Source organism: Miscanthus floridulus, chromosome 17 (genome assembly GCF_019320115.1).
Source record: "Miscanthus floridulus cultivar M001 chromosome 17, ASM1932011v1, whole genome shotgun sequence".
Lineage (NCBI taxonomy): Eukaryota > Viridiplantae > Streptophyta > Magnoliopsida > Poales > Poaceae > Miscanthus > Miscanthus floridulus.
In genome coordinates, this window is record NC_089596.1 from 107,188,307 (window position 1) to 107,215,676 (window position 27,370).

General features: G+C 45.7%; 3 protein-coding genes across 3 annotated transcripts; all 3 read right to left on the minus strand.

Annotated features, from left to right (window-relative positions):
• Nucleotides 1-344: 344 nt before the first annotated feature.
• On the minus strand, nt 345-3,497 carry LOC136518430 (protein phosphatase 2C 53-like). The gene is made up of 4 exons (XM_066512089.1): nt 2,574-3,497; nt 2,123-2,455; nt 1,897-2,002; nt 345-894 (listed from the first exon to the last, which is right to left on the minus strand). Exons 1-4 carry the CDS (start codon nt 3,087-3,089, stop codon nt 554-556), a joined length of 1,296 nt encoding a protein of 431 aa, XP_066368186.1. The 5' UTR covers nt 3,090-3,497; the 3' UTR covers nt 345-553.
• A 2,921-nt stretch (nt 3,498-6,418) lies between these two features.
• Nucleotides 6,419-9,744, minus strand: LOC136516159 (uncharacterized). Its single transcript, XM_066509535.1, has 2 exons — nt 9,724-9,744; nt 6,419-9,053 (listed from the first exon to the last, which is right to left on the minus strand). Exons 1-2 carry the CDS (start codon nt 9,742-9,744, stop codon nt 7,050-7,052), a joined length of 2,025 nt encoding a protein of 674 aa, XP_066365632.1. The 3' UTR covers nt 6,419-7,049.
• Nucleotides 9,745-9,779: 35 nt separating this feature from the next.
• On the minus strand, nt 9,780-27,014 carry LOC136518431 (V-type proton ATPase subunit C-like). The gene is made up of 11 exons (XM_066512090.1): nt 26,675-27,014; nt 26,522-26,590; nt 26,283-26,410; nt 26,098-26,197; nt 25,379-25,446; nt 25,057-25,198; nt 24,687-24,803; nt 11,282-11,407; nt 10,481-10,564; nt 10,324-10,403; nt 9,780-10,245 (listed from the first exon to the last, which is right to left on the minus strand). Exons 1-11 carry the CDS (start codon nt 26,795-26,797, stop codon nt 10,149-10,151), a joined length of 1,134 nt encoding a protein of 377 aa, XP_066368187.1. The 5' UTR covers nt 26,798-27,014; the 3' UTR covers nt 9,780-10,148.
• Nucleotides 27,015-27,370: the final 356 nt, after the last annotated feature.

The following is a 27,370-nucleotide window of genomic DNA, read 5'->3' on the forward strand; positions in this document are numbered from 1 at the left end:
CATCCTCATCAGCAAAACAATAATTCTGTTAGCAACCGAATTAATAACCTCGGTCGCCAAGAATAAAGTCCTGTTACAGACGATGTCGTATATGATACAGGCACATCCCATTTGTTGCAGAAACTACTACGGTAGAGTATTCTTGCACTGCCAATCTGCTACTACACATCAATATATCTCAAAGCACAAGTAGCACAGGCAGTTTAGTGCTAGCAGTTTCTATTGTACCTTTACCTGTTAATAACAGAAACAATGCCCCAAACCCAATCAGTGACAGCTACTTGGAATCTACATATGTATGCTATATTTCAGATTTGGACCCTAGAATCAACCACCTTACCTCGTCAGCCCAATCTCCAGCCAGATTAGATCTGTGTATGAATCTGTAGTTCTGTACCCTGAACAAACGTGGCAGCCTACATGGTTGTGGAAAAAGACTAGTGTTGGGCTAACCAATGTACATGTGCAGCAGACTAAACAGGAGCCTTTTCTCCACCTTTCTAGCGTCCTAGTAATAACTATTGTTATTGTCCACGTCTCCCTGAATCCGTGGCTATGTTCTGCTCTTGAACTTTCTATGTGACTTGAGGTCGACTACAATGACGGTTATGTTGTCCTTGCTCCCCTTCTGGAGAGCTAGCTTCGACAAATATTCAGCAGCTGCTTGAGCTGCTTCATCTGCCGAATCACCGCTTCTTTGGGCTGACGGTGAGGCGTCTACATTCTTCTTGTGCCACAGCAGTATGCGTTTGCGAGCAGCATCACATACCTCCTCGTTTGACATTACATCCCAGAGGCCATCACTGGCAAGAATTAGACATTCATCATCTTTTGCACGGGCAACAATTGTGACCTCAGGGACTGGGATTATATATGGCTTCAGGTACCTGTCCCCTGCATATAGATCAACAATATGTCATCTGGCAATCAATCAAAATTACATCATCATTCACCATCACCGTTATCATTTGTCTATCACTCTATCTGATGTTGGGAGAAATAAACAGTCAAAAGAGCAGTTGGTTGATGGTCACTTTTTCATCCGCATGTCTATCTGGTTGTAGTCAAGTTTAAGTGAGGTAGACTGGAACACTGAAACAAAGGCAACAAAACAGTACACGAGGTTCTAAAAGTTCAATAACAGTACACCTGTTCGCTGGTTGGTTTCTGGGCTGATAAGCCCGGCTGGTGCTGGTTTGTTGTGAGAGAAAAATACTGTACCATGGCTGATAAGCCCTGGTTGAAACCAACAAGCGAACAGGCTGAAAGATCATTGGGCCTGACCCTCTCCTGTGACTGCAAGGAGTCCATGATTATAGAACATAGGGTCAAGCAGTCAGTCCTCGGTCCATGTAATGAATAAGATTAACTGAATTTGTGGACTCCTGTGGGTGAAGTGAAAGGAAATGTTGAAGCTCAACAGATGCGCACAATGGCCTAATTTCCTCACAAGCCTGGAAGCACAACCAATTGTTCTGTAGTAACCAACCACACATGAACACAGGGGCTTACAGTGTGCACTGCATAGTCAGTGAAACATTCCAAACCACACAACTGTTTGTTATCCAACAGAAGTCCATACCATTTCATCCAGTAGCACTAATTAAAACCGGGACTCGTTAGGTTTCCATAACGGACAAGCAAACTTGACTTTACCGAAATCAAAGCATATATATCCCTAAAGAGAAACTGCAACAAATCAAATAGCCAATAATTTATCAAAGAACAGAATGGACCAGTCAACAACATTCCAAGTGGTGATAGCTACATATTGTACCCTTTGTTGTAAGTAGTCTGATTAACCAGTCTGTAGTTTTTCAGGAATAACTGTGAGGATGTATACGGCATCATAAGCCAACGTTGCTCTCATGACATGAAGAGGACAGGGACACGTACCAATTGACCGGGACATGGCGAGAACACCGAGAACTCGATAGCCATTCCAATTGATGACCTTGCCTCCCTGGGCCTCAATCCTTGCATACTCATCTTCCCTGTTTGGCTGTAACAACAAGAACAGCAAACGAGCAATACATCATACAATCAGGCTAGCACCCAGACAGAATCAACAGATTGAGTGAAACAAGTAGAAGAGTTGACCCGAGAAGAGATGATGGCTTACTTTATGGTCCACGGACAGCGCCAGGGGCTGCTTGCCCCGGCAGAGCACCGCTCGCGAGTCGCCGCAATTGGCAACGATGACATGTGATGAGCAGACAAGTGCAACCACTGCTGTTGACCCCACGGTGTCTGGAGCCACAGGCTTGCCTTCGGTCGCCGCGTTTCCTCCCACCTCTGCATCAACACGGCTGAAGCAGTCCACAAAGGCCTTCTCCCAGTGCTTCTGAGTATTAGGGCCAAGACTACTCAAGTCAGCGTCGGACGCGGCCTCCTCTGCCTTGGTGAGCTCCTCTGCCAGTACCTTGTGGATTCTCTCACGGCAGTAGTTGGCGACCTGCAGCAGCGGGATTCATTGATCAGGGAGCTTGCAGCTGCAGTAATAATCGAGTGCTGCGCGTCTGGTCTGGGTTGAGGTGCTGGTGGTGAATCGAATGAATCATCCATGTGGAGACCTGAAGGCCGCCGTGGCCGTCGTAGACGCCGAAGAAGTGCGTGGGGAGGCGGAAGGAGGCCCGGTCGAGGCCGTCGACGGGGGCGTCGCCGGCGAGCATCCAGAGCGGGACGTGGAAGAAGCTTGGCTGCACGTGGGCGGCGTCCTCCATCTCGGGTCGTCGGCCGCACACGGACTCGAGCCCCCAGCGCGGCACGCAGTCGAGCGCGAAGACGCTCCTGGCGGCGGCCCTGGGCCCGGAGGCGGGGAGAGGGGTGGCGGAGGCGGAGGTGGAGGCGGAGGAGACGAGGTCGTCGAGCACGAGCGCGGAGCCGAGGTCGGCGAATCCCTCGAAGTCGGCGGTGGCGACGCTGCTGCAGTCGCTGGCGACGGAGCAGGGGCTCCCGGGCGCGGACTCGGGCTCGGGCGCGGTGCTGGCCCCCGCCGGCTGCGGCGGCGGCATCGCGGGAGCGGAGTCGTCTATGAAGTCAGCGACGGCGGCGAAGAGCGCGAGCCCCCCCGCGTCGAGGTCGTCCATGGGCTCGGTCAGGGCAGGGAGCCATTGGCGGCGGCGGCAGTAGTGGTGGCGCTCCCCTCGCGTGATGCGCGTCGTGGGGTAGCGGTGGTCATGGGGTTGGGGGGTGGCGTGGCGGGGGCTCGCAGGCAGATCTGAAAAGGGTGGGAGAGGGACGGGACGGGCTGGATGGGATGGAATCCAGGAGTAGGTGAGGGGAGATCAGGGTGTCACGGGCGGTGCCCTGGCGGCGACGGAAGCCGCCCCGGCCCGAGTGGAGTGGAGCGAAGCCGCGCCGCCCCCGCCCGGTGGTCGGTGGAGCGAGCGAGCGAGTCGAGTGGGCGGACGGAGGGAGGGGCTGGCTGATGCAGGGAGTCCGGGAGGAACGGCTGGGCAGGCAGCGACGGGGACGGGGACGGGATGAGGCCCACCTGGGCAGGCAGCGTAACGTGCTTCCTTTTCGGGGAGGGTGATGATTGATTTGTTTGTAGGCAATAATGATGTCATGGCGTCACGTGGTGACGTCTGGGCCGTTGAGGCAGGCAGGCCCTCTCCCGGGAAGCGGGACGGCGACGTGCCGCGTGGTCCTCCCTCGTCCCGCGCAACACGTTTCCTTTGCTCCGCTTTGCCTTGCCTTGCCTTGCCTTTCTGCTGGATGGGCCCCGCTACAGGTACTGCAGGATTGCAAGTCGTTACCCGTCTGCGGCCTGCTCTATCCATCCATTCTGGTTTCGCTGCAGCTGCACGGCATGTCGTCGTCCGCCCAACATACGCGTATCTAGTAGACTAGTACTAGTACACCGCCCTCCTCTTCTCCCTCGCGTGATTTCCATGCATCTTTTCACTTTTTTTTTTCCCAACACACCAGCCGGTCGAGAAATAACACCGACCCGGCCGGGCCCTAGAGCAAAAGGGACGCCAAAATGTCGTCTTCTCCCCGTCTCTCTCCCCTTCCGTGACGAAGCCACGTTTTATCATATCATTTCATCATTCATTCACAACGATCCATGTCGCCTTTTTCCTTTTTTTTTTCTTTTCTTTCCCCCTTGCTTTTATTTGACTTTACGGACAGCGCCGTCGAAGAGTTTCTACTGAATCTACCTCTTCAAATTTCTCAAGAATCCATACAGCTCGACAATAGCTGCTAGTTGGATGGATAAACAGACGCAAACCGGCCGGGCGGGCGGGCCAGGAATTTTGCAACATCGTTTCGTTCGTCACCTCGGATCGGAAGACAGTACAGCACAGACCAGGGAATGTCAAACGGTTCACACCCAGTCTTGCACGGAAATGGGCTACCAAAACCAAAACCATCACAAGTCAACACAACCCCACCTCAGCAAACCAACTCGATACATGGACTACTGACATACTAAGAGCAAATAACAGCAACTAGTTTATACACAACTAAAAATTAGCCCACCTTTTCATTCACCCGTCTAGATATAGTCTAATGATCCAAACAGACCTTTTGAGTACTTACCTGCTTTTGAATACTTCTGACACAAACGAGTAAAATTTGCCAAGTTTGCTACTAGTGCAGTAACAGTTTCTTTCTCTTCCTTCAAAATTTTCCCTCCTCCCCCTCCTTTTTGCGGACCAGGATCGGGTGCAGTAGCTACTACTACTGCAACTTAAGCAGTAGCAGCATCTCAGCCGTTCAAGATTCCAGCAATGGCTAAGATCAGAGCTACTTTCTTTCCCATTCTTTCTCCCTCATGTGCTCTCGGTCTCTGTTTTTTTTAGAAGAAAAGGTAACGAGCAGGGAATAGTTGGCCCCATTTTTGGCTTTCACCGCGAGAGAGGCTGACACGGCAAGCTGCTCCAAGAGACGTGCGGATGGAATTTTCTTAATACACTTGTTTGTTAAGTACAAAACTAATACAAAGTTGTCTAATGATAGATCAACTTTTAAATTTCATTCCACCAGAAAACAACTTTAGATAGAAATCGTACGACGAAAAGGCAATTATATTTTTCATAAACGAAAAATGATTTCCTATAAAATACTCCCTTTGTCCCTAAATAACTATCGTTTTCGTTTCCCGAGAAATAACTTTGACTAAATATATATAAATAAATATTAATATTTATGATACAAAATTAATATCATTAGATCGATCCTTGAATCTATTTTTATAATAAATTTATTTGGAGATATAAATGTTAGCATGTAGTATTTTCTATAAATCTAGTCAAACATACGGCACAGAAAACCAAAAGCGTCAGTTACTTAGGGACGGATGGAGTATTTGTTCTAGTAGAACCATATCTCCACCCATTGAGCAAGTATAATAAGGGGTTGTAATAGGTTGTATGCTGACGTGGAGAGATGAGAGGAGAGAGAAGAGAGAAGAGAAGCGGACTACAAGTTTACAGCCAGCTTATGCACAAGAACCAAGAAGTTCTGTGAGACAGACAAGTGGGTTGTAAGCCGGCTAACTATGATACAAGTTAGCTGATAGATTGGCTATAAGTTTCGATACAACCAGCAGCTGGCTGTATTATTAGACTTGCTCTTACGTTGTTTCTTGATTTCTTTTTTACCAATCCGAAACAAAAATCTAGGAATCTCAAAAAAAAAACTTGCAATTTCCCAAAAAGATATTAAAATTCTAGACACGTTTGGTTCTATCTAGCATCAGATTTTGCAGTTTAAAAGTAAAATTCTTCTTGTAATGCTATATTTGAGTTTTCGGTTAAACTGTTTAGCCACGAAATGTTTAAAAGAACTGAATTTATTGTCCAAAAAGTAATATTTTCTATGTAATAATTTCTCAACATATATGCTCAAGTGAAAATAAATTGTTTTTCCCACATGAAAAAATAAATTGTTTTTCCATAAGCGAAAATAAGTTTTCCAGTTAGACTCTTCGCTCCCAAAAGAATCCCGATGGGGCGTAACCCTCTTAGCGACGCGTCATGTCGGAACCCAGGTATGGTGTTAAATAAGCAAGGGTCGGGTCGTCACCCCCATGACGTGCCGTATCGTGATCTGGGCACGGTGTCAAGTAAGCAAGGATCGGGTCGTCACATCCTCAGTGGCGCGCCACATCGACGCCCGGGTGTGGTGTAAAATGAGCAAGGGTCTTCACACCAGCGACAGAGGGAGTATTTTACAGGAAATCATTTTTCGTTTATGAAAAATATAATTGCCTTTTTCGTCGTACGATTTCTATCTAAAGTTGTTTTCTGGTGGAATGAAATTTAAAAGTTGATCTATCATTAGACAACTTTGTATTAGTTTTGTACTTAACAAACAAGTGTATTAAGAAAATTCCATCCGCACGTCTCTTGGAGCAGCTTGCCGTGTCAGCCTCTCTCGCGGTGAAAGCCAAAAATGGGGCCAACTATTCCCTGATCGTTACCTTTTCTTCTAAAAAAAACAGAGACCGAGAGCACATGAGGGAGAAAGAATGGGAAAGAAAGTAGCTCTGATCTTAGCCATTGCTGGTATCTTGAACGGCTAAGATGCTGCTACTGCTTAAGTTACAGTAGTAGTAGCTACTGCACCCGATCCTGGTCCCCTTTTTGCCCCCTCTTCAGAAGAGATTTCTTTTCCTTTGATGAGGAGCTCAGTCTTTGCACACGATGATACCAATGCCATAGGTAAGCACAAGGAAAACGCACGGGATCGGATGGGATGTGCTTCTTCTTCTTGCTGTTTTTTAACTTTGCTCTTGGATACGTTTCTTGAACACTGTAGTCTGTGCTAGTAGTAATGAACTAAAAAAAATCCTATGATAAAAAACGAACCCGACCCACTCTTTAATCTCTCTTTCCCTCTGTGTGTTCAGTGTTCTACGAGGATGAGGATGATGAATTTAGGGTGATCTCCCCAGTACAGTTCAAACGATAGTAGTAGTAAATAACCCAATGAATACTCAATTCCATGGATGGATGGTTCCAACGAGGGAGACGACCCGTGGAGACCGAGCAGTAGCATAGCAGAAGATGCTGGTTGCAGGGGCGAATTGAATGACTTCAGAAGAATTTGGTGCCGGCTCGTCCACTGTGGAGCAGGTTGTGCGCGATGTCGTCCCTGGCCTTGGTGGCGCCGTCCGACCGCACTGGGTTCTCCGGAACCGTCTCGTCGTCGGCGATGTCGCAGCGGAGCGCGGGGTCCATGCCCTCCCCGCGCGACTCGCAGATGTTGTGGAGCACGCAGCAGGCGCCCAGCACCACGGGGAGGTCCTGCAGCTTCACCTCGGTGCGCTTCTGCAGGCACGCCCACCGGCCCTTGAGGCGCGCGAAGGCGTCGACGGCGACGCGGCGGACCTCCGCCACCTTCTCGTTGAAGGCGTGCTGCGCCCACGTCAGGTTGGCCTGCGCGTAGGGCGTCAGCACCCAGTCCGTGAGCGGGAAGCTGGCGCCGCCCACCACCCAGGACCCCGCCATCATCCCGGCCGCCACGCGCTGCTGCAGCGCCGACCGCTCCAGCACCTGGTCGTCGGGCATGGACCCGGGCCACCCGATGCAGACGTCGGTGAAGGCGCCGTCGGGGCCCACCACCCCTTGGAGCGTGATGGAGTAGGACGTCTTGTGGTTGCGCTCCGTGTGCCGGCGGTTGAAGTAGGCCGCCACCGACGTCTTGGGCGCGATGATGGGGATGTGGGTGGTGTAGATGGCGCCCACCACCCCCGGGATCCCGGACTCCGCCTGGAACCGGGCCTTGAACGCCTCGGCGGCGGCGGCGGCGGGCCAGCGGAGGAAGCGCGGCATCAGGAGGCCACGGATGGCGGCGCACACCTCCAGGACCAGCTTGTGGCAGGTGGAGATGCCGAGGCCGAAGCGCTTGGACACGAGGCGGAGCGGCTCCCCCGTGGCGAGCCGCCACACGCACACCGCCACGCGCTGCCGGACCGGGATGGCGGCGCGGAGCGCCGTGTCCTCCTTGGCCACGGCGGAGCCCAGCGCGTCGCACAGCATCGCGAAGGTGGCGCGACCCATCCGGAAGGCGGCGCGGAAGTCCGCCTCCGGGTAGTCGGCGCTGCTGCACTGGTCCCACCACGCGCGCGACCGGTCCTTCACCCAGAGCCGCCGCTGCTGGTGCGGGCCGTGGCCGTTGTCCGCGGCGGCGGCGGCGGGCGCGGGCGACGACGAAGACCCTGGTCCTCCTCCTCCGCCGCCGCCGCCCCCGCCGGTCATCTCCTCCTCCTCTTCCTCTTCGTCGTCGTCGTCCTGTCCCGCCTGCTGGCGAGGCCGGCTGAGCTGGAAGAGGGGGAGCTCCGGGCGCGGGGCGTCGTTGACGTCCAGGGAGGTGAGCACGCTGGTGGCGGGCCTCCTCTTGTTGCTGGCCTGTCCGTCGGCGGCGTTCCCCTCGTCGCCGCCGCGCTTCCGGCGCCGGCTCGTCGTCGTCGTCGTCTTGGGCATCGCGGCCTGCTGGAAATTGGAATTCGGAAGGGGGGATGGGATTGGGTTCGGAAGGGAGGAGGAGGTGGAAGTGGTCGGCGTCTCCGCTCCGGACCGCAGCAGGTAACGGGTAGGAATTGAAGGAGCAGGAGTTGGAGAGGAGAGGACCGATCGCGCCTGGCCTGGCTGGGGTCGGAGCGGAGTGGGTTGGGTTAGGTGGGTGTGAGCGCGCGCGAGGAGGAAGAGGAGCAGCAGGCGCACGGGGACATCGCTGTCGCCCCGAGCGAGACTAGTGTGGAAGGGGGGAACTGGGGAAGCTGAGACTTCCTTGGAGTTGGAGCGTGCGACGGGGACGGCGACGACGAGGGGTGCCCCGTGCCCGTGCGTGCATGGGTGTAAACGCCCGGACGCCGCGGCGGCGCGGCGACGAAGGCTGGCAGTGGCATCCTGCTTGCTCCTCTTCTCTTCTCTGGCAATGAATTGAAATTCGGGTTGCGGGCGGCTGAGCTGGAAGAGTATCTTATCCATCAAGTTCTTTCCCAATTTCAGAGGAGACAAGTGGATGGCGTTGCCGGTTTCAACAACTGCACCCCCAGCAGTCCTTCTGTCCTTGCAAATGCCAGCTCCTGAAGATATCTTCGCAATTTATGACCAGAAAAACAAAACAAAACAAAGCACACAGAAATATGTATAAGGTTTGTTTTGCCGATGAGAACCGATCTGGAACATAGAAATTTCACATGAACCCGATAGAAATCCATAGGAGTTAGCTGGTGTTTAAATACAGGAGTAAAGTTTGGGATGTCATATCGGGTGTCACATCGAGTATTCAGATAGTAATAATAAAATAAAATAATAAATTATAGAAGTCATCAGTAATCCACGAGACGAATTTATTAAACATAATTAATCCATCATTAGCACATGTATATTGTAGCACCACATTGTCACATTATAGATTAATTAGACTTAAAATATTAATCATAATCTTTGCAATTAATTATTTTTTTAATCTATATTTAATAATTCAGCATGTGTCAAACCTCTAATGTGATAGGGAGTAAGATGCTTTAGAGAAAGGAACTAAACAACGCCTTAGCTCAGTTTCAGTCATGCGCTCCAAACACGGGCTACGGGCAACCCAATCTGGCCACCCAGTTTCGTGTGGCTTTCATGCGCATCCTTTGGAAACAGGACAAGCAGGCTCTCATTCGCAGCTGTTGGCCGGTAGGCAGCAGCAAGTCACTCTCCAGAACCAGAATGTTTTAAAACACATTCCAAGGGAAAAAGCGTCTGCGCTACAAACCCAGAGCATAGCTAGCTCCATATTCCATTTTTTTCATCTGAGAAACATACCAGTACTTCGCAATCCAAATTTGAGTTAACTTATTTCACATGGCTTTTATTGTAAATAAATACAAATCCAGTAGCCAACTGCTACAGACACAAGTTATCCACAAAGGCTTTTTACAAGGCACTTCCAAGGTGCAATACTGCAAGGAAATAGGTGGTCCAGAGAGCGGAGCCGCCCTTCTTCAGCCATTCCATAGGTTACTCAAAAACTACATTATTGATCGGCTGATCTCTCTGATGTGAATTACAGGATCACATGAACCGATAAATCAACAAAGAATTGGCGTATCGCAAGTAATATACATGATCATTTCGCTTGGTTTCAACAGCTGCTTCGGAATATTGCCTGGGCCACAGACGGCTAGGCACATACTGGTCTCAGACAAAATTTATGGTGAAAGAGACGTAAGGGTGCGCCTCTGTTTCACCTCCCAGACCGGCGACGCCTACATCGTCTTCGGATTTCCAATAAAGACTGCGTTTCAAATGTTGTGTTAGTGGAAAACATGTGACTCAAAATCCAATGGACCGCAACCCAAAACACTGAATTTACCTATGGGCATTGCCACAGAGCTCCTCTAAGATGCTCCTTATTTTCTTCTCACTCTTTGTAGATGGTGCAAGAACAGCAGACTGATGCAAAACATATGATCAGACAAGAAATGGAAGTATAATATTCACCATAATAAACAACCATCTGAGCGAATTACCAGGAATGATGGAGGGAGACCATATCTAAGGATGCTCTCTACAAAGACACGAACAGCACAGAAGTGCATCCAGGAACTGAATACCTGTACCATAACAATTGCAATTCACAAGCAAGAAATGAGATACGAGTACGAGAGAGAAAGAAGGCAAAACAAATTCAGCAAACCTAACCACACCAAGAAAGCATTTGATTCAAAAATACTACAGTCATGTCTACTGAAGCAACCATCAACGACATGTGCCTGACCAATATTAAAAACCTAGCCAAGGCTCAGTAAAATTAAGAGTTTCACGACCCTAAAAACAACAAAAAGCAGGATAGCAGTTTTTCTGCTTCACTGACTTTCCAAGAATTAGAGTTCCATATCCTGCACAGCTTATAATAACATAATAAGGCCAATTCATAGCTTTAACTAACAAATGGCGATGCATCCTAATCTGACTTAAAACATTGTGATCAATGCGTTACCACCATACGAATTTTTCCATAAATAACAAGGTTGTACCAGTGAAATATTAACATAAAGCAAAAACCAGTTCCAGCATGCCACAGAGTCAGGACTCACAACAAATGTCCTTATTTAAAATTTCAAATAAGAGAAACCTATCAATTCTAATGCAAATGAAGACAATAATGACAGGAAACATTAACGGCATAATGGCTTTCCATAGAAACATGGCCTAAAATTTCCATTCAACATTAGTGACACTTACAGCAGAAACGTAACCAATAGAATCTTTAAGGAAAGAAAATACAGTCGTTGTTAGGACCACTAGATTTTGTAGGAAAAGACAAGTACCTCGCTGTAGCTGGCATAGCACCATTGAAGAAGAGTGGCCCTCATAGCTTCTTGGTCTTGCAGTAGCTTCTCCATCTCCTGCTTCCAACTTTCCTGTGCTTCAGAACTGTACTCAAAATCACGGACCTGGAATCAAATGACATAAAGCTTAGTGGATGACAAAAGACTAAAGCAGGATGTAACACCCCAGGTGTTTGCCACCAGTTAAGCAATGGGTTTGAGCTAAAACATGGAATATTAAGTGATGATGAAGATGTCAAGGTCAAACCTATAGAAACGAGCCCCAACCTAAACTTGGATATTGCACCTTTGCTCGCCTATAGACCCCTTTTCAAGATATATGCTTGGGTGGTGTTATTGGAATATCTTCATGTGTCTCACATCAATACCCATCTATATGGATCATTGGAAAAGTTTCATGAAGTTTGGAATCAAAAAGTCACATGAAATGATAAGTTATATCCTTATTGGAATGATTTTACTAAGTGCCTGAATTGCACTATAAAGTGAATGGAATTCTTGATCGTCAACCAAATCTTGCAACCTTGCCCAAATGACTCTAGATGAACTCTACAACAAAAGTCATGAAAGGTTCATGTTGAGGAGAAGTCAAGAAAATGCCTCAATCGGTCAATAACTCTAATTTAAGCTTTATAGTGACGATACTTTGACCTATGTTGACCAACCACTTACAGTGCTTGTATGGAGTTGCACCTTAAATAAAAGATAAAGATTGGGTAGAGTAGAACAAACTTTGTTTTTGGACTAAGAGCTAGATCAGCTTGGAAGTAAGTCAAATCAAGGTCACAAGATCAAATTTGCTGCTGATTTCAGCACTTAGAAAAATTTCTAAGTCTGGAATCCATTGTCATCACTGTTGGCATTCCGCGTTCTCCGAAATTCATTAAACAACTTGAGTTGGTCCAAAAAGAGAAGTTGAAGGTTATACTATGGAGAAGAGCATGCAAAAAGTTGCACTGAGTTTGACCGAGTTTTGACTTCCGAAAGTGAATTTTCGTGACCGTTATCAAGGCGCTGACACTGACAGTTTGTGGCCTAATTACCCGCTGTTAAAGAACTCTAATGACCTTGGTCTCTAAATGAAAAATGTAGAGCAGCTCGCGGGCTTCAAACTTTGTTTTAGGCCCAGTAACTAATTCGGCCTGTAGCTAGCCAGAACTGACGCCCGCTCTGCCCACTTCTACGCGCACCACGTGTTCGACGATATGCCGCGTGGTCTTCTTGCATGGACGCCGCGCGCCCTCTCCCTTGCCGCGTGCCCTCGCCTCCCTGCGGTCGCTTCGCTGCTTCTCCGCGCGCGCCAGGCCGTTATGGACGACCGGGCTCACTCTCTCCCTTGCACCCTCGCCTCGCTGTTGCTCGCGAACGCGGGCAGCCATGGCCGCCATGGCCGAGCTCGGCCTCGTCGCGTCCCCGCTGCTCAGCCCTTCCTCTTTCCAAGCCGTCAGTTCCATCACCTTCCTCTCACCACGCCGCACCTCTGGACCTCCTTTACCGACGCCTTTGGCCGCTGATGCTCCCCGCCGTCGGAGCAGCTGCCGTCGCCGCCGCGGCTACTGTGGCCGCGCCACCACAGGCCGCGTCGGGCCAAGCTGAGCAGCCTAGCGTGTGCGTAAGGGCCCCCTAGTGCTCCCCCGCCCCTCAGCCGCCGACGACGTGCCTTCTCCGGCCGGATTCCGCGAGCTCCGACGACCTCTCTGTTCAAAATTCGCGTCAGGGACTTCGCGCGACAATTCGACAAAGTGAAGGGGCCTAACTGCATTGTCATTGACTCATGTGAATAGTGCCGTAGGACTGGTTTGTAATTATTTTGCAGGAACTTTGGAAATTCATAGTAAATCATAGAAAATTCGTAAAATAGTAAATGAGGACTTTTTGGAATCCTTGTGAAATTCTCTATGCACTAGATCTATAATATTACATGTTTTACTTTAAAGTTTTAGCTGTAAAAATATATTTATGCAGCTAGGTTTGTAATACTAGTGGTATTTGTCTTTTTCATAACTGTAGATCTAGGGCTCCAAATGGAGTGAAATTTTTGTGGCATGCTACTCATATGATAGTTGATGTGTGATAAAAATTTCATGAGTATTGGATGAAGTATGAGTGAGTTATTGGTTTATCTTGCTCTCACATGAATTCTTGCTTTAGCAACTTGTCTTTTTCGTAGAGGTTGCTATACATATCCAAATGGAGTGAAATTTATACAGTAGACTATTAAGAGGATATGTGAGCCACTGTAATTTTTGTAGAAGTTATTGTGCACTTTTGGTATATGTTCATTAAGTCACCTTATTATCTAAAATAAATTAAGAAATGCATTAAAAGAATTTATTTGGTCATGGACACTAGGTTTTCTGGTGTTCTTTAGTCATGTGTGACATGTTGGTAAAGTTGGTTTTGCCTAATTATGTATTGGCAACATAAGTTAATAATTATTTTCTTGCCGATGTGGTTTATGGATAGATCTGGGAACTTAGCAAAGTTCTTCATGATAATGTGCTTTGTTGTGAAACTTGTTTATACAAAAGTTGTAGATAATTCATGTATCTAGCTTCTATTAAAAATTGGTGTCATTTGGCCAAGTAGTTTAAGAGTTATAGCTGTTTAAAGTTGGGTTTCAGAAATGGCTGTTTTCTGTCAATTGTAGACCAGTTTCTGTAAATGAATATATTTGACTTAGTTAACTTGAGAATCATGCTGAGATGATTAAAGATGAAATGTAGATAATTTCCTAAGCTTTCCAGAATGTCTTGTTTCATATCATTTGGATTTATAAAACTCCAGATATGATTGATTTATGAAGCTGCTGTTTGCAAGTCCAGAAATTGGCATATTCCGGTTATAGTTGTTGCTTCACCTTGACTTGCTTTGCATGTTGCTAAGTGTGGTTCACGTCCTTGATAATTAAGTTAAATACACCTGAGATCTTGTGAGACTTATGTGCCATGTATAATATTCTTTGTTATCTTAGCATGATAGATTGTGTGATGTTAAGTTAAGCATCGCAAAGTACTTAAGTGTGTTTAGTGTAAACGATGCTTGTCTTGCTTGCTATTTGTGATGCGTCTCATGGTACTATTCTTCATATTCATGCACTTGCTTCTTGCATCTCATCTAGGTACGCTAGATGAACCACGTGAAGGACGTGATGTTGGAGCCGAATCCGAAGACGATGTATGGAGTATCTGTCCCGAAGATGGAAGGACTAAGCGAGTGCTAGGATCTGAGATGTCACCAGGATGGTGCAAGCTAACTGAACTGACTTGTGTCGGATCCCAGGCAAGCCCCGGAGCATTATAAGCCTCCTAATTTATAAAAGCAATTCTTTCTATATATGAGTTATATATTGTTGCATTAAGTTGTAGGAGTTGGTTGAAACCGTTGATGCATTTATTACTATCCTTGCCTACCTTATTACCTTTTTACCCTGTTAGGTCAGGATCGAATAACTGCTTAGCCTTGCTTAGACCGGTAGCGATCGGTGATATCCGGTCACCTACATTATAGGTGGTTACTGGAAGAATTTAGCTATGGAAAGAATGATATCCTGAAAGTAACCATGGGGTAATGTAAATGGAGACCGGACGGGATGTCGATAGAGAAGCAACAAGACATGGAGGTCTTGGGTGTGGATCTATCCCCGTCTGTGTCGATTAAGGACCGACCGTTGTTGGGCCTCGAGTCATGTTGAACGCATGCCTTACATTTAGCTGGCCGGATAAAGTACCTTCCGACCGCGAAGCTGGGAGATTTTTCGGGCCGAGTAGATTGCCCGCAACGCACTGTGCCGGAGCAGGTGTGGTAGGACACGGGGGCGAGATGATAAGACCAAAGTGCAGTCGGTCGGCCCCCGGGTACATGTGGTTCCTGGCAAACTCGAGATTCCTGGAAAGTTGACTCGGTGATCAATATCTCACTTTAGCGGGTGAGTGAGGTTTGTGTAAGGAATAAATCACCAGCTGGTTAGGAATCGATTCGAATCGCCATCGCTCCTGGATAGTGAGCACTTGACTCGAGTTACTTCATCGTAGTAATTATTATGGAACAATGATGGTTATCTGGATGGTATGGGATATGCTAAATTTAAATTGGTAACTGGATGCTATTGGTTAATCAAGTGATTGCTATAGTACAGGTGCTTACCTAGATGGATAGGTCATAATAAAGATGATGCAAAGTACTTAAATTGGTTTCTTCATGATAGCTTATGCTTTTCGCAAATAAGTCAGCTAGCCCACTAAAGAAAGCCTTGCATGATCCTTGGTGTCATTTGTTTTGGTTTTCGACGGGTAAGTCTGGCTGAGTACATTCAAGTACTCAGGGTTTATCCCACCTTGTTGCAGGTGATGTTCTCGACCTGTTGATGATGGTGGCTAACCACCGGTGGGCTCGGTGATTCTATACTTACTTCTCATCTATATGCTTTTGTCGGATGATGTCACTTATGCTAGCACTATATTTGGAACTTATATTAATGTAATCATTGAAAGCTATGTTGTTTTCACTAAGCGGTTTTGAAACCCAAACTTGTACTATTATTTGTTAACCCCTTTGTAATATTATTTCCGCTGCAACTCGATGTATGTGATGTGTATTTGCTTAATCACACGATCTTGGTTGTGATGTTGATTTACCGAGGTCTTTCGGGACACTCGGCGGACTACCGGGTTTATATGAGTGAAAGTATGGGTGTGTCAACGTGTTAGCGGGGACAACCGTACTTGATCTTGTATAAATTGGGCGGTTCTGTCACAGCTGGTATCAGAGCGAGATTAAGCATAATACTATCATGTACATAGTTTTAAAAACAAAGTTTTGGTTTTAAAACTCCTATTTTGACTAAAACTTTTGCTACAAGCAAATTTGTCAAAACTTATTTGCAAAACTATGCTAGCGACATCCTCCTTTATGCCCAATTGAGGACTATTAGGTGGCTATCTAAGTACTAACATGGGGAGTTCACTTCTTGAAATTTTTACTTTCGTCGTCCATACGGCGTGCTATTGTATGGATGTCATTCACTTGAATGGTAATGTATGGATCAATTGCCTCTACGTCCAGGTAAGTGTGAGTTGTGAGAGCATGACCGTCCAACTATCGGTCTAGGGGAGAGTTAGCTGTGGATACTGGAATATTTACATGTTACACACATGTATATATGAAGGTACTTAATTGTGGGTATATCTGTCGGGTAGCTATGGATATCGAAGTATATACATCTGGGGATGTATATATGGAGAGTATCTTAGTTTACTACTTTCATTGTGTGCTTATTTATCTTTTTGTGGGGATGGGCTGCAATGAATTTGCCTGCAGGTACGCTAACCACGAATGCGTAGATTGAATGTAGCTGACGACTAGCTATATATCGAGAGAGTACGTGTTATGCCACCGACATAGAACATGATTGCCACCTTAGGCTGGCAATTTCGTGAGGACGAATAGGACGAGCATGCATCATGATTGTGCTTGTGCATCAATATGCTTCCCTTCCTTTATTCTAAGTACTAAGTAACTTGTGGTTGATGTATTGCACTATCTTCCTTGTGTGGAGTTAAACAAGAATGACTTGTTCCATGTTGTTTGAATAGGAAGTGCTTGAGAAAAGTGTGTGTTTAGCCTTGCTAGAAATAATTGTGGTTACATGCTTAAACCTATAATGTCCTCTAGTTTAGCCAAGTGGTGGGTATGTATGCTTGTTATTTAGGTAGTGCCGTAGTTGTCACCCTTTTGTCCTCGGTAAGCGTACGAGTGTTGAAGAGCGCTATCCTAGAACCACGTCCAAGTTTTGGTAATCACTTGGTGGACACAAGACGTATATGGAAATTTGGCAAGAAGTCCCCTGCTCAGTTGTCTTTGGCAATTAAGCTATGCTCTCTTGCGTTGTGTTTTGATTTTTGGATCCCCTGCTTGTTGACTCCTAACCTTGTGACTACCTTTGTTTGCTATCCCTCCTTCGCATAGTGCTTGCTCCTATGCAACCCAATTTGTGCCATGTGAGATTTCTTGTAGGTTATATGTTCAGTAATGGTGCCACGATTAGCGATCTATGGTGCCGCGACGAAACCGAGAGCCTCCTGTGGGTGCACACACAAGGCTGTGCTGCTTGGCACGCGCTGGTATCGAGGTTTCTAGTCATGATCCATTACAGAACTGCACCGATATGTTATTCTCACTTGAGCTCTTCCTTGGTTATCTCTCCTTATCATGTCAAGAGATCTATATGTCGAACTAGATGCAATAGGACTCCCTTGTGAAGTCGTCCAATGGTTAACCTTTGAAGAACAGGTCACTAACAGGAACATAAACAGACTACAAGAGGTGGTAGACAAGTGACTCTACTTGACGATCCCTATAATGACGTCGGTCATCTAGTGAGCAACTTATGTCATTTTCATTGGATCAGAAAGGTGCACCACACTTAAGGTTGAACAAGTTATCAGTCAGATGATAAATGGACCAGGAGATTATGTGCTGTAATAGGTCACCTGGTATATATGAGATTCATGTCCAAGTTCTCAATCTTTAGGTGCATAAGGATGACGTAGACGAACCGACCTCCTTTGGTGTGACCCCTTTTCTGCTGACTTCAATGGCGACCATCTGTAGGCTTCGACTAAAAATTTTATTATCAAGAGTGAAGATTTGGAACCTTTTTAAGTGTTAAGGGACAACTGATTTGTTACCAGTAGGAAAGTTAGTCTTTAGTTAGGTAACGACTATTTGGTAACTATGAAGGCCAGATCTCACAGAACAATATTGATCAAGGAAACAGCAAACCTGGCCCCGCAATGCAAGTGCTACTTCTTCTCCAAATGTGCTATCAAGTCAATTCCATCTTGGACAATCATGTATATAGTACAAGACGTTGTATCGGCTAGGTAGGAGCTAGCAAAAGCACGTCCCTAGTTTTTAGTCAGCATCTTTGTGCCCCAAGGTGCCACTAACACATGTGTCCGGACTCTATTGGATGAAGTGCCGAAGGATATATAGGAATGGTTTCTTGTCAATATAGAAATGCCCTACATGTGGAATAATGTTTTGTGCCCTGCGAAAACATCCCACCAGTTAAATGCTTGCGCATAGTCAAGTTGGTGTCTAGAACGATGGTTGAAGTGTTACCAGAAAAGCATGTGGGGAAAACTCTAGCCTCCATCCTCAGCTAGGGAAAGGCTGTTGCTGCTATCCAAAGGGATCGAGAGTATAGAACACACACCACAACGTATGAAGCAAAGAAAGAGAAGAACGAGAAATCTGTCTACATTTTAAGGTACAGAACCGAACATCTTCAAGCCAACAATTAGTGACTCAAACGAAGTTGGATTGACCCCAAACTTGGTGATCTCATTCATTGCTTAGGACCCTTCAATGTCTTAAGTTAGTTTGAGTATTGGTTGAGTAAAACATCGGATTAGAGAGATATCTTGTCGGCTTGGTTTGCTGCCATTTTCAAACACAGCAGTTTTGGTAGATGAATTGTTTGGATGGTCAAACGGTGCCCATTTGAGTTGAATTTTGGTGAGTAGTTAGAAGACCCATGGATCTACATGTCCACAAAAATTTGTGCATATTGGAGCAGTAGTTTGTGAGATATGAATAGAAAACAAAAGGGTGCAGAATCTGCAATTTCGCTGTGACTGCGATCATCATTTGCATTAAACGGTTGTGTTTGTAATTCATGCCAAGAAATTACAACTTGTAGGTGTATTGCTGATTAGACAACCCTCCATACCCTTGAGAAGACTAATTGCACCCCTATGTGCCTTGCCTTTGCCCTCTTAGATCAGCAATGCGTGAACAGTCAAAGTGTTCTAGAAGTCAAAATTGTGCCCTTGCAATTCGAAAGCAATTGGAAAGGTGTCAGACCGCAGATTTTCAGATTATGGTTTTTGAGATATTGATTGGTCTTAGAATGGAAGCTTCGACGACAAATGTAGTAAGAAAGCTGGTTTTGCTACGATGCAAGTCAACCTAACTTGCTGTGCAACTGCACCACGAAGGCAAATTGTGCTCAACCTGCTTGGTAGTGAACTAGTCCCTAGTTTTGTGATTACTTGCAACTTATGTTGTCCTCCAAGCCTCACTAACATCCTTCTACGTCAATGGTTCTCCAATGCTGACATGCCTTTGGTACCTTATATGTGTTTTTACCCAAGAGGTTGCATCAGATCCAACCTAGATCACTGTTGCAACTTGGATACGAAGGCTTCCTAAGGAATGATCATCGACAACGTTGAGCCAATAGAGTCAACTACTATGTTTACCACTCACTCGGCAGACTCAGACCATACAATATTGTTATCAAAGAAAGAGAACTACACACATAGAACCATTGCAACGAGTATCCTTTAGAAGATTATCATCTAGTGCAAAGTCCATATGGTATGTGCTGTATCCACTAGGGAAGTAGATGTTACAAGTATTTAATCTACGCTTGTATCGCTCTTCGTACATCAAGGACGAAGTACGTAGGACATTGCTATCTTGGATTCCTCCCAAAGTAACAATATTTCATGAAGGCCGAAGAAGGAAATTCTGTAGACAACATCTTACGACAAAGAGCAAGTATCAGAAAGTATCATGACCAAATTAGTCTCTCTGATACTCCAAAGTTAAGTAGCCTAATGCTATCACTGATGTTGGAAGCTGGATGACATGTTTCTCTTCCCTTAAAAGTCTTTCGCATCGAATCTCGGGACGCGATTCCTTTAAGGGGGGAGGGCTGTAACACCCCAGGTGTTTGCCACCAGTTAAGCAATGGGTTTGAGCTAAAACATGGAATATTAAGTGATGATGAAGATGTCAAGGTCAAACCTATAGAAACGAGCCCCAACCTAAACTTGGATATTGCACCTTTGCTCGCCTATAGACCCCTTTTCAAGATATATGCTTGGGTGGTGTTATTGGAATATCTTCATGTGTCTCACATCAATACCCATCTATATGGATCATTGGAAAAGTTTCATGAAGTTTGGAATCAAAAAGTCACATGAAATGATAAGTTATATCCTTATTGGAATGATTTTACTAAGTGCCTGAATTGCACTATAAAGTGAATGGAATTCTTGATCGTCAACCAAATCTTGCAACCTTGCCCAAATGACTCTAGATGAACTCTACAACAAAAGTCATGAAAGGTTCATGTTGAGGAGAAGTCAAGAAAATGCCTCAATCGGTCAATAACTCTAATTTAAGCTTTATAGTGACGATACTTTGACCTATGTTGACCAACCACTTACAGTGCTTGTATGGAGTTGCACCTTAAATAAAAGATAAAGATTGGGTAGAGTAGAACAAACTTTGTTTTTGGACTAAGAGCTAGATCAGCTTGGAAGTAAGTCAAATCAAGGTCACAAGATCAAATTTGCTGCTGATTTCAGCACTTAGAAAAATTTCTAAGTCTGGAATCCATTGTCATCACTGTTGGCATTCCGCGTTCTCCGAAATTCATTAAACAACTTGAGTTGGTCCAAAAAGAGAAGTTGAAGGTTATACTATGGAGAAGAGCATGCAAAAAGTTGCACTGAGTTTGACCGAGTTTTGACTTCCGAAAGTGAATTTTCGTGACCGTTATCAAGGCGCTGACACTGACAGTTTGTGGCCTAATTACCCGCTGTTAAAGAACTCTAATGACCTTGGTCTCTAAATGAAAAATGTAGAGCAGCTCGCGGGCTTCAAACTTTGTTTTAGGCCCAGTAACTAATTCGGCCTGTAGCTAGCCAGAACTGACGCCCGCTCTGCCCACTTCTACGCGCACCACGTGTTCGACGATATGCCGCGTGGTCTTCTTGCATGGACGCCGCGCGCCCTCTCCCTTGCCGCGTGCCCTCGCCTCCCTGCGGTCGCTTCGCTGCTTCTCCGCGCGCGCCAGGCCGTTATGGACGACCGGGCTCACTCTCTCCCTTGCACCCTCGCCTCGCTGTTGCTCGCGAACGCGGGCAGCCATGGCCGCCATGGCCGAGCTCGGCCTCGTCGCGTCCCCGCTGCTCAGCCCTTCCTCTTTCCAAGCCGTCAGTTCCATCACCTTCCTCTCACCACGCCGCACCTCTGGACCTCCTTTACCGACGCCTTTGGCCGCTGATGCTCCCCGCCGTCGGAGCAGCTGCCGTCGCCGCCGCGGCTACTGTGGCCGCGCCACCACAGGCCGCGTCGGGCCAAGCTGAGCAGCCTAGCGTGTGCGTAAGGGCCCCCTAGTGCTCCCCCGCCCCTCAGCCGCCGACGACGTGCCTTCTCCGGCCGGATTCCGCGAGCTCCGACGACCTCTCTGTTCAAAATTCGCGTCAGGGACTTCGCGCGACAATTCGACAAAGTGAAGGGGCCTAACTGCATTGTCATTGACTCATGTGAATAGTGCCGTAGGACTGGTTTGTAATTATTTTGCAGGAACTTTGGAAATTCATAGTAAATCATAGAAAATTCGTAAAATAGTAAATGAGGACTTTTTGGAATCCTTGTGAAATTCTCTATGCACTAGATCTATAATATTACATGTTTTACTTTAAAGTTTTAGCTGTAAAAATATATTTATGCAGCTAGGTTTGTAATACTAGTGGTATTTGTCTTTTTCATAACTGTAGATCTAGGGCTCCAAATGGAGTGAAATTTTTGTGGCATGCTACTCATATGATAGTTGATGTGTGATAAAAATTTCATGAGTATTGGATGAAGTATGAGTGAGTTATTGGTTTATCTTGCTCTCACATGAATTCTTGCTTTAGCAACTTGTCTTTTTCGTAGAGGTTGCTATACATATCCAAATGGAGTGAAATTTATACAGTAGACTATTAAGAGGATATGTGAGCCACTGTAATTTTTGTAGAAGTTATTGTGCACTTTTGGTATATGTTCATTAAGTCACCTTATTATCTAAAATAAATTAAGAAATGCATTAAAAGAATTTATTTGGTCATGGACACTAGGTTTTCTGGTGTTCTTTAGTCATGTGTGACATGTTGGTAAAGTTGGTTTTGCCTAATTATGTATTGGCAACATAAGTTAATAATTATTTTCTTGCCGATGTGGTTTATGGATAGATCTGGGAACTTAGCAAAGTTCTTCATGATAATGTGCTTTGTTGTGAAACTTGTTTATACAAAAGTTGTAGATAATTCATGTATCTAGCTTCTATTAAAAATTGGTGTCATTTGGCCAAGTAGTTTAAGAGTTATAGCTGTTTAAAGTTGGGTTTCAGAAATGGCTGTTTTCTGTCAATTGTAGACCAGTTTCTGTAAATGAATATATTTGACTTAGTTAACTTGAGAATCATGCTGAGATGATTAAAGATGAAATGTAGATAATTTCCTAAGCTTTCCAGAATGTCTTGTTTCATATCATTTGGATTTATAAAACTCCAGATATGATTGATTTATGAAGCTGCTGTTTGCAAGTCCAGAAATTGGCATATTCCGGTTATAGTTGTTGCTTCACCTTGACTTGCTTTGCATGTTGCTAAGTGTGGTTCACGTCCTTGATAATTAAGTTAAATACACCTGAGATCTTGTGAGACTTATGTGCCATGTATAATATTCTTTGTTATCTTAGCATGATAGATTGTGTGATGTTAAGTTAAGCATCGCAAAGTACTTAAGTGTGTTTAGTGTAAACGATGCTTGTCTTGCTTGCTATTTGTGATGCGTCTCATGGTACTATTCTTCATATTCATGCACTTGCTTCTTGCATCTCATCTAGGTACGCTAGATGAACCACGTGAAGGACGTGATGTTGGAGCCAAATCCGAAGACGATGTATGGAGTATCTGTCCCGAAGATGGAAGGACTAAGCGAGTGCTAGGATCTGAGATGTCACCAGGATGGTGCAAGCTAACTGAACTGACTTGTGTCGGATCCCAGGCAAGCCCCGGAGCATTATAAGCCTCCTAATTTATAAAAGCAATTCTTTCTATATATGAGTTATATATTGTTGCATTAAGTTGTAGGAGTTGGTTGAAACCGTTGATGCATTTATTACTATCCTTGCCTACCTTATTACCTTTTTACCCTGTTAGGTCAGGATCGAATAACTGCTTAGCCTTGCTTAGACCGGTAGCAATCGGTGATATCCGGTCACCTACATTATAGGTGGTTACTGGAAGAATTTAGCTATGGAAAGAATGATATCCTGGAAGTAACCATGGGGTAATGTAAATGGAGACCGGACGGGATGTCGATAGCGAAGCAACAAGACATGGAGGTCTTGGGTGTGGATCTATCCCCGTCTGTGTCGATTAAGGACCGACCGTTGTTGGGCCTCGAGTCATGTTGAACGCATGCCTTACATTTAGCTGGCCGGATAAAGTACCTTCCGACCGCGAAGCTGGGAGATTTTTCGGGCCAAGTAGATTGCCCGCAACGCACTGTGCCGGAGCAGGTGTGGTAGGACACGGGGGCGAGATGATAAGACCAAAGTGCAGTCGGTCGGCCCCCGGGTACATGTGGTTCCTGGCAAACTCGAGATTCCTGGAAAGTTGACTCGGTGATCAATATCTCACTTTAGCGGGTGAGTGAGGTTTGTGTAAGGAATAAATCACCAGCTGGTTAGGAATCGATTCGAATCGCCATCGCTCCTGGATAGTGAGCACTTGACTCGAGTTACTTCATCGTAGTAATTATTATGGAACAATGATGGTTATCTGGATGGTATGGGATATGCTAAATTTAAATTGGTAACTGGATGCTATTGGTTAATCAAGTGATTGCTATAGTACAGGTGCTTACCTAGATGGATAGGTCATAATAAAGATGATGCAAAGTACTTAAATTGGTTTCTTCATGATAGCTTATGCTTTTCGCAAATAAGTCAGCTAGCCCACTAAAGAAAGCCTTGCATGATCCTTGGTGTCATTTGTTTTGGTTTTCGACGGGTAAGTCTGGCTGAGTACATTCAAGTACTCAGGGTTTATCCCACCTTGTTGCAGGTGATGTTCTCGACCTGTTGATGATGGTGGCTAACCACCGGTGGGCTCGGTGATTCTATACTTACTTCTCATCTATATGCTTTTGTCGGATGATGTCACTTATGCTAGCACTATATTTGGAACTTATATTAATGTAATCATTGAAAGCTATGTTGTTTTCACTAAGCGGTTTTGAAACCCAAACTTGTACTATTATTTGTTAACCCCTTTGTAATATTATTTCCGCTGCAACTCGATGTATGTGATGTGTATTTGCTTAATCACGCGATCTTGGTTGTGATGTTGATTTACCGAGGTCTTTCGGGACACTCGGCGGACTACCGGGTTTATATGAGTGAAAGTATGGGTGTGTCAACGTGTTAGCGGGGACAACCGTACTTGATCTTGTATAAATTGGGCGGTTCTGTCACAGCAGGATAACCAGATTTAATGTAAAGTGTAAACAAAAGACTCTCAAGGAAACCTTACCTGAAAACCCTTCTCGCGGGCACGGACCTTAAAGTTGTCAACAACCTTAGCAAATAGTGTCACAGTGTAGAGAGCATATTCGTTATCTTCATAGAGCTTTTTAGATGACCTAGGTACCTATAAAATTATCAGTTAGCTCATATGAATGGGGCAGTCAAATCAAGTATGAATATAACCATATAAGGAAATCAAGGACATAATTTAGACAACCTTGACAGATTTTAATTAAAGTAAAATTCTCCTAAGGATAGTTAAAAACATTATTCAATTCTCTTCAAAAGGAAAGTTACAAGAAAAATATGTCAATTTGGGAGGTTCTAACAAGCAGAAAGCATGATAAATGAAGAGCACAATAAAAATTTAACCTTACCACAAATGTGTCAAGTGTCTCATAGCTTGACAACCAGTCTTTTTGGGAGTACTTGGGAACAATCGCAAGAAGGGTCACAAGATGTTCCGAGGTGATCATATCCTCCGGTTTTACCAGATTGGAAAGATCACGAACCGCTAAGCTTTCACACGATAAAAAGACAAACTAATTAGTATAGGAAAAGCAACAGATGAAATGAATATATCATTCAGTTCCGCTCTCCTGTTCCTTTTACAATAAACAAGAAAGAAAATGCGTAAGGGTCTTGGCATCAAGCACTTCCTCTAGGGTCCGCACACACAAGTATGACAATGCAATTTACCTCCCACTTTGCTTTCTGTTGATTGCACTAAGCTGGCTCCTTACATTATTATATTCCGCTGCTCGAACCTGGGGAAGAGAGTATTTTTTTAGAAGTTGTGAATTAAAAATAAAGCATATAAGTTATTGACGAGATGTATCAGTACAATAAAAACGAGAGTCATAGAATTGAGGGCAAAGATAAAACCACAGCCAGAGAACCAAATGGTATTTTAGCTGAGAAACACGATTTTTCTTTGTCCTGAGTCCTGACAAAATCTGGGATCAATGGTTTCTCGTCACTTTGCATCCTAGTGGTTCCGTAATTCTGTATCAGAAGCATGTGACAACTCTATGCTAGGACAAGTGGCAGTAGATCTAATAGTAAAACAAACAGTGGTTAGAACAATGTAGTGATAACGGTAAATTGACATGAAAGCAAGCAAAATCCCCTAGAATGCACTGTCAACTGTACTGAGCTCCTTTGAAATTTACACGTTTGGGAAACAAGTATAAACATGACATCTTATTACACATATATGAGTATGGTTGTATATATTTCAGCTGTGATGAAGTCTGAAGAGCAACCTTAGCTCCTAAATCCCAACCAACAGTAGTAAATAAACTATCCGCGAGTCTAGCTAATGAATTGATGTTGCTATACCAGCGACAAATTGGGGTAGGCCAGGACAGGACACAAAAAAGGATAATCAAAGAGGAGACTAAGACGTGCAAACCGACCTTCATATCATCCTCAATCTTGGCAACCTGTGACTGAATGCTGCCAACAATCTCCTTGAGCGGAGACATTGTGGGGTACTTGCCCTCATCCCACACGAACCTGCACGCGCAGCCAACACAGAAGCTTTTAAGCTAAACAGAACATTCATCCGATCGGCTGGGCAGTATATTAGTTTGCAGCAGACCTAGTGAGGTAGGTGTCGACGGGGACGCCATCGACGGTGAGGGTCCCACTCTCGACCCCTCCGGCGCGCTCGAGGTCCTCGATCTGCCTCCGGATCTTGTGCGACACGCCCTCCACGAAGACATTGGACTGCAGGCAGGGTATAGATGGCATTGAATCAGAGGCTAGTGCTCGGGGCAGCATAAGGGAGAGGGAAAAAGAAAGGAGATCGAGATCGTGCGGGAAGCGAAGGCGGGGAACCTTGACGAGGTCGTCGCTGAGGGCGAGGAGCGAGTCGAAGGTGCCAACGCGGAGATCCGGGACGTTGAACTGCGCGGACAGCGGAGACGGTGAGGCGACGCAAGATTAAATTCCGGCGCGAAGAGGGGGGAGGGGTCGGAGAGGATCGCTTACGCGGTAGAGCGGAGTGTCGAAGGAGTGGCGGGAGATGGAGTCCTGGAGGCGCGACCACAGGGAGCTGGCGGTGGCGCCGGGCGACTGCACGGGCAGCGACACGATCCAGTAGCGTGTCGCCATGGGCGCCGGAGGATCGGGGGAGGAGGCGGTGGTTTGGTTCGTGTGATCTGGTTGACGCAGGAGCTCGGTTCCGAGCCGCGGCTTCGCGATGGAGATGGCTCTGCTGCACCCGCACGGATCAGGATTCAGAGGAGCAGGACAGGTCGGCTTCTGTCATGTGGGGCCCATATGTCGGTCGCTGAAGTAAGTTTTTTTATTTCTTTTGCGAGTAGTGCTACAGTAGTAAGTACTGCTAGCCAAGATCGTTAAAAAAATCCGTGAGAAAATCTCTCCCGAAATATTTCATCGTCAGGGCTCGTTCGTTTGAGGCAATTTGACACAGGAATTGTTCCGGTCAATAAAAGCCTATGTAAATTGATTGTTCATGCTAGAAAAATACTGTTCATGCTGGAATATTATGAAAAAAAAACACTGCTCCAACTAAAAAAATAAATCAAACAAGTCGACTTCTTTTCCAACTGAACACAGCCAGCCGTAATTCTTCCTAGCGATCGTTACGGAGGAAACCAACGAGCCCTTAACAAGAAATACCGATCATAGCGTCAAGAAAGGTGACGAATCCCGGCATGTTCT

Bases quoted from the DNA above. Each gene is read 5' to 3' on its own strand.
- LOC136518430 (XM_066512089.1), bottom strand. From the start codon at position 3,089: ATGGACGACCTCGACGCGGGGGGGCTCGCGCTCTTCGCCGCCGTCGCT. The intron at 2,003-2,122 runs GTAAGCCATCAT...TTGTTGTTACAG, and splicing joins CGCTGTCCGTGGACCATAAA to CCAAACAGGGAAGATGAGTA. The intron at 895-1,896 runs GTACGTGTCCCT...ATCTATATGCAG, and splicing joins CGCCATGTCCCGGTCAATTG to GGGACAGGTACCTGAAGCCA.
- LOC136516159 (XM_066509535.1), bottom strand. From the start codon at position 9,744: ATGGAGCTAGCTATGCTCTGG. The intron at 9,054-9,723 runs GTTTGTAGCGCA...TAAATTGCGAAG, and splicing joins TGGAGCTAGCTATGCTCTGG to ATATCTTCAGGAGCTGGCAT.
- LOC136518431 (XM_066512090.1), bottom strand. From the start codon at position 26,797: ATGGCGACACGCTACTGGATCGTGTCGCTGCCCGTGCAGTCGCCCGGC. The intron at 24,804-25,056 runs GTAAGGTTAAAT...ATAATTTTATAG, and splicing joins AGACACTTGACACATTTGTG to GTACCTAGGTCATCTAAAAA. The intron at 10,404-10,480 runs GTAATTCGCTCA...GTTTTGCATCAG, and splicing joins GTCTCCCTCCATCATTCCTG to TCTGCTGTTCTTGCACCATC.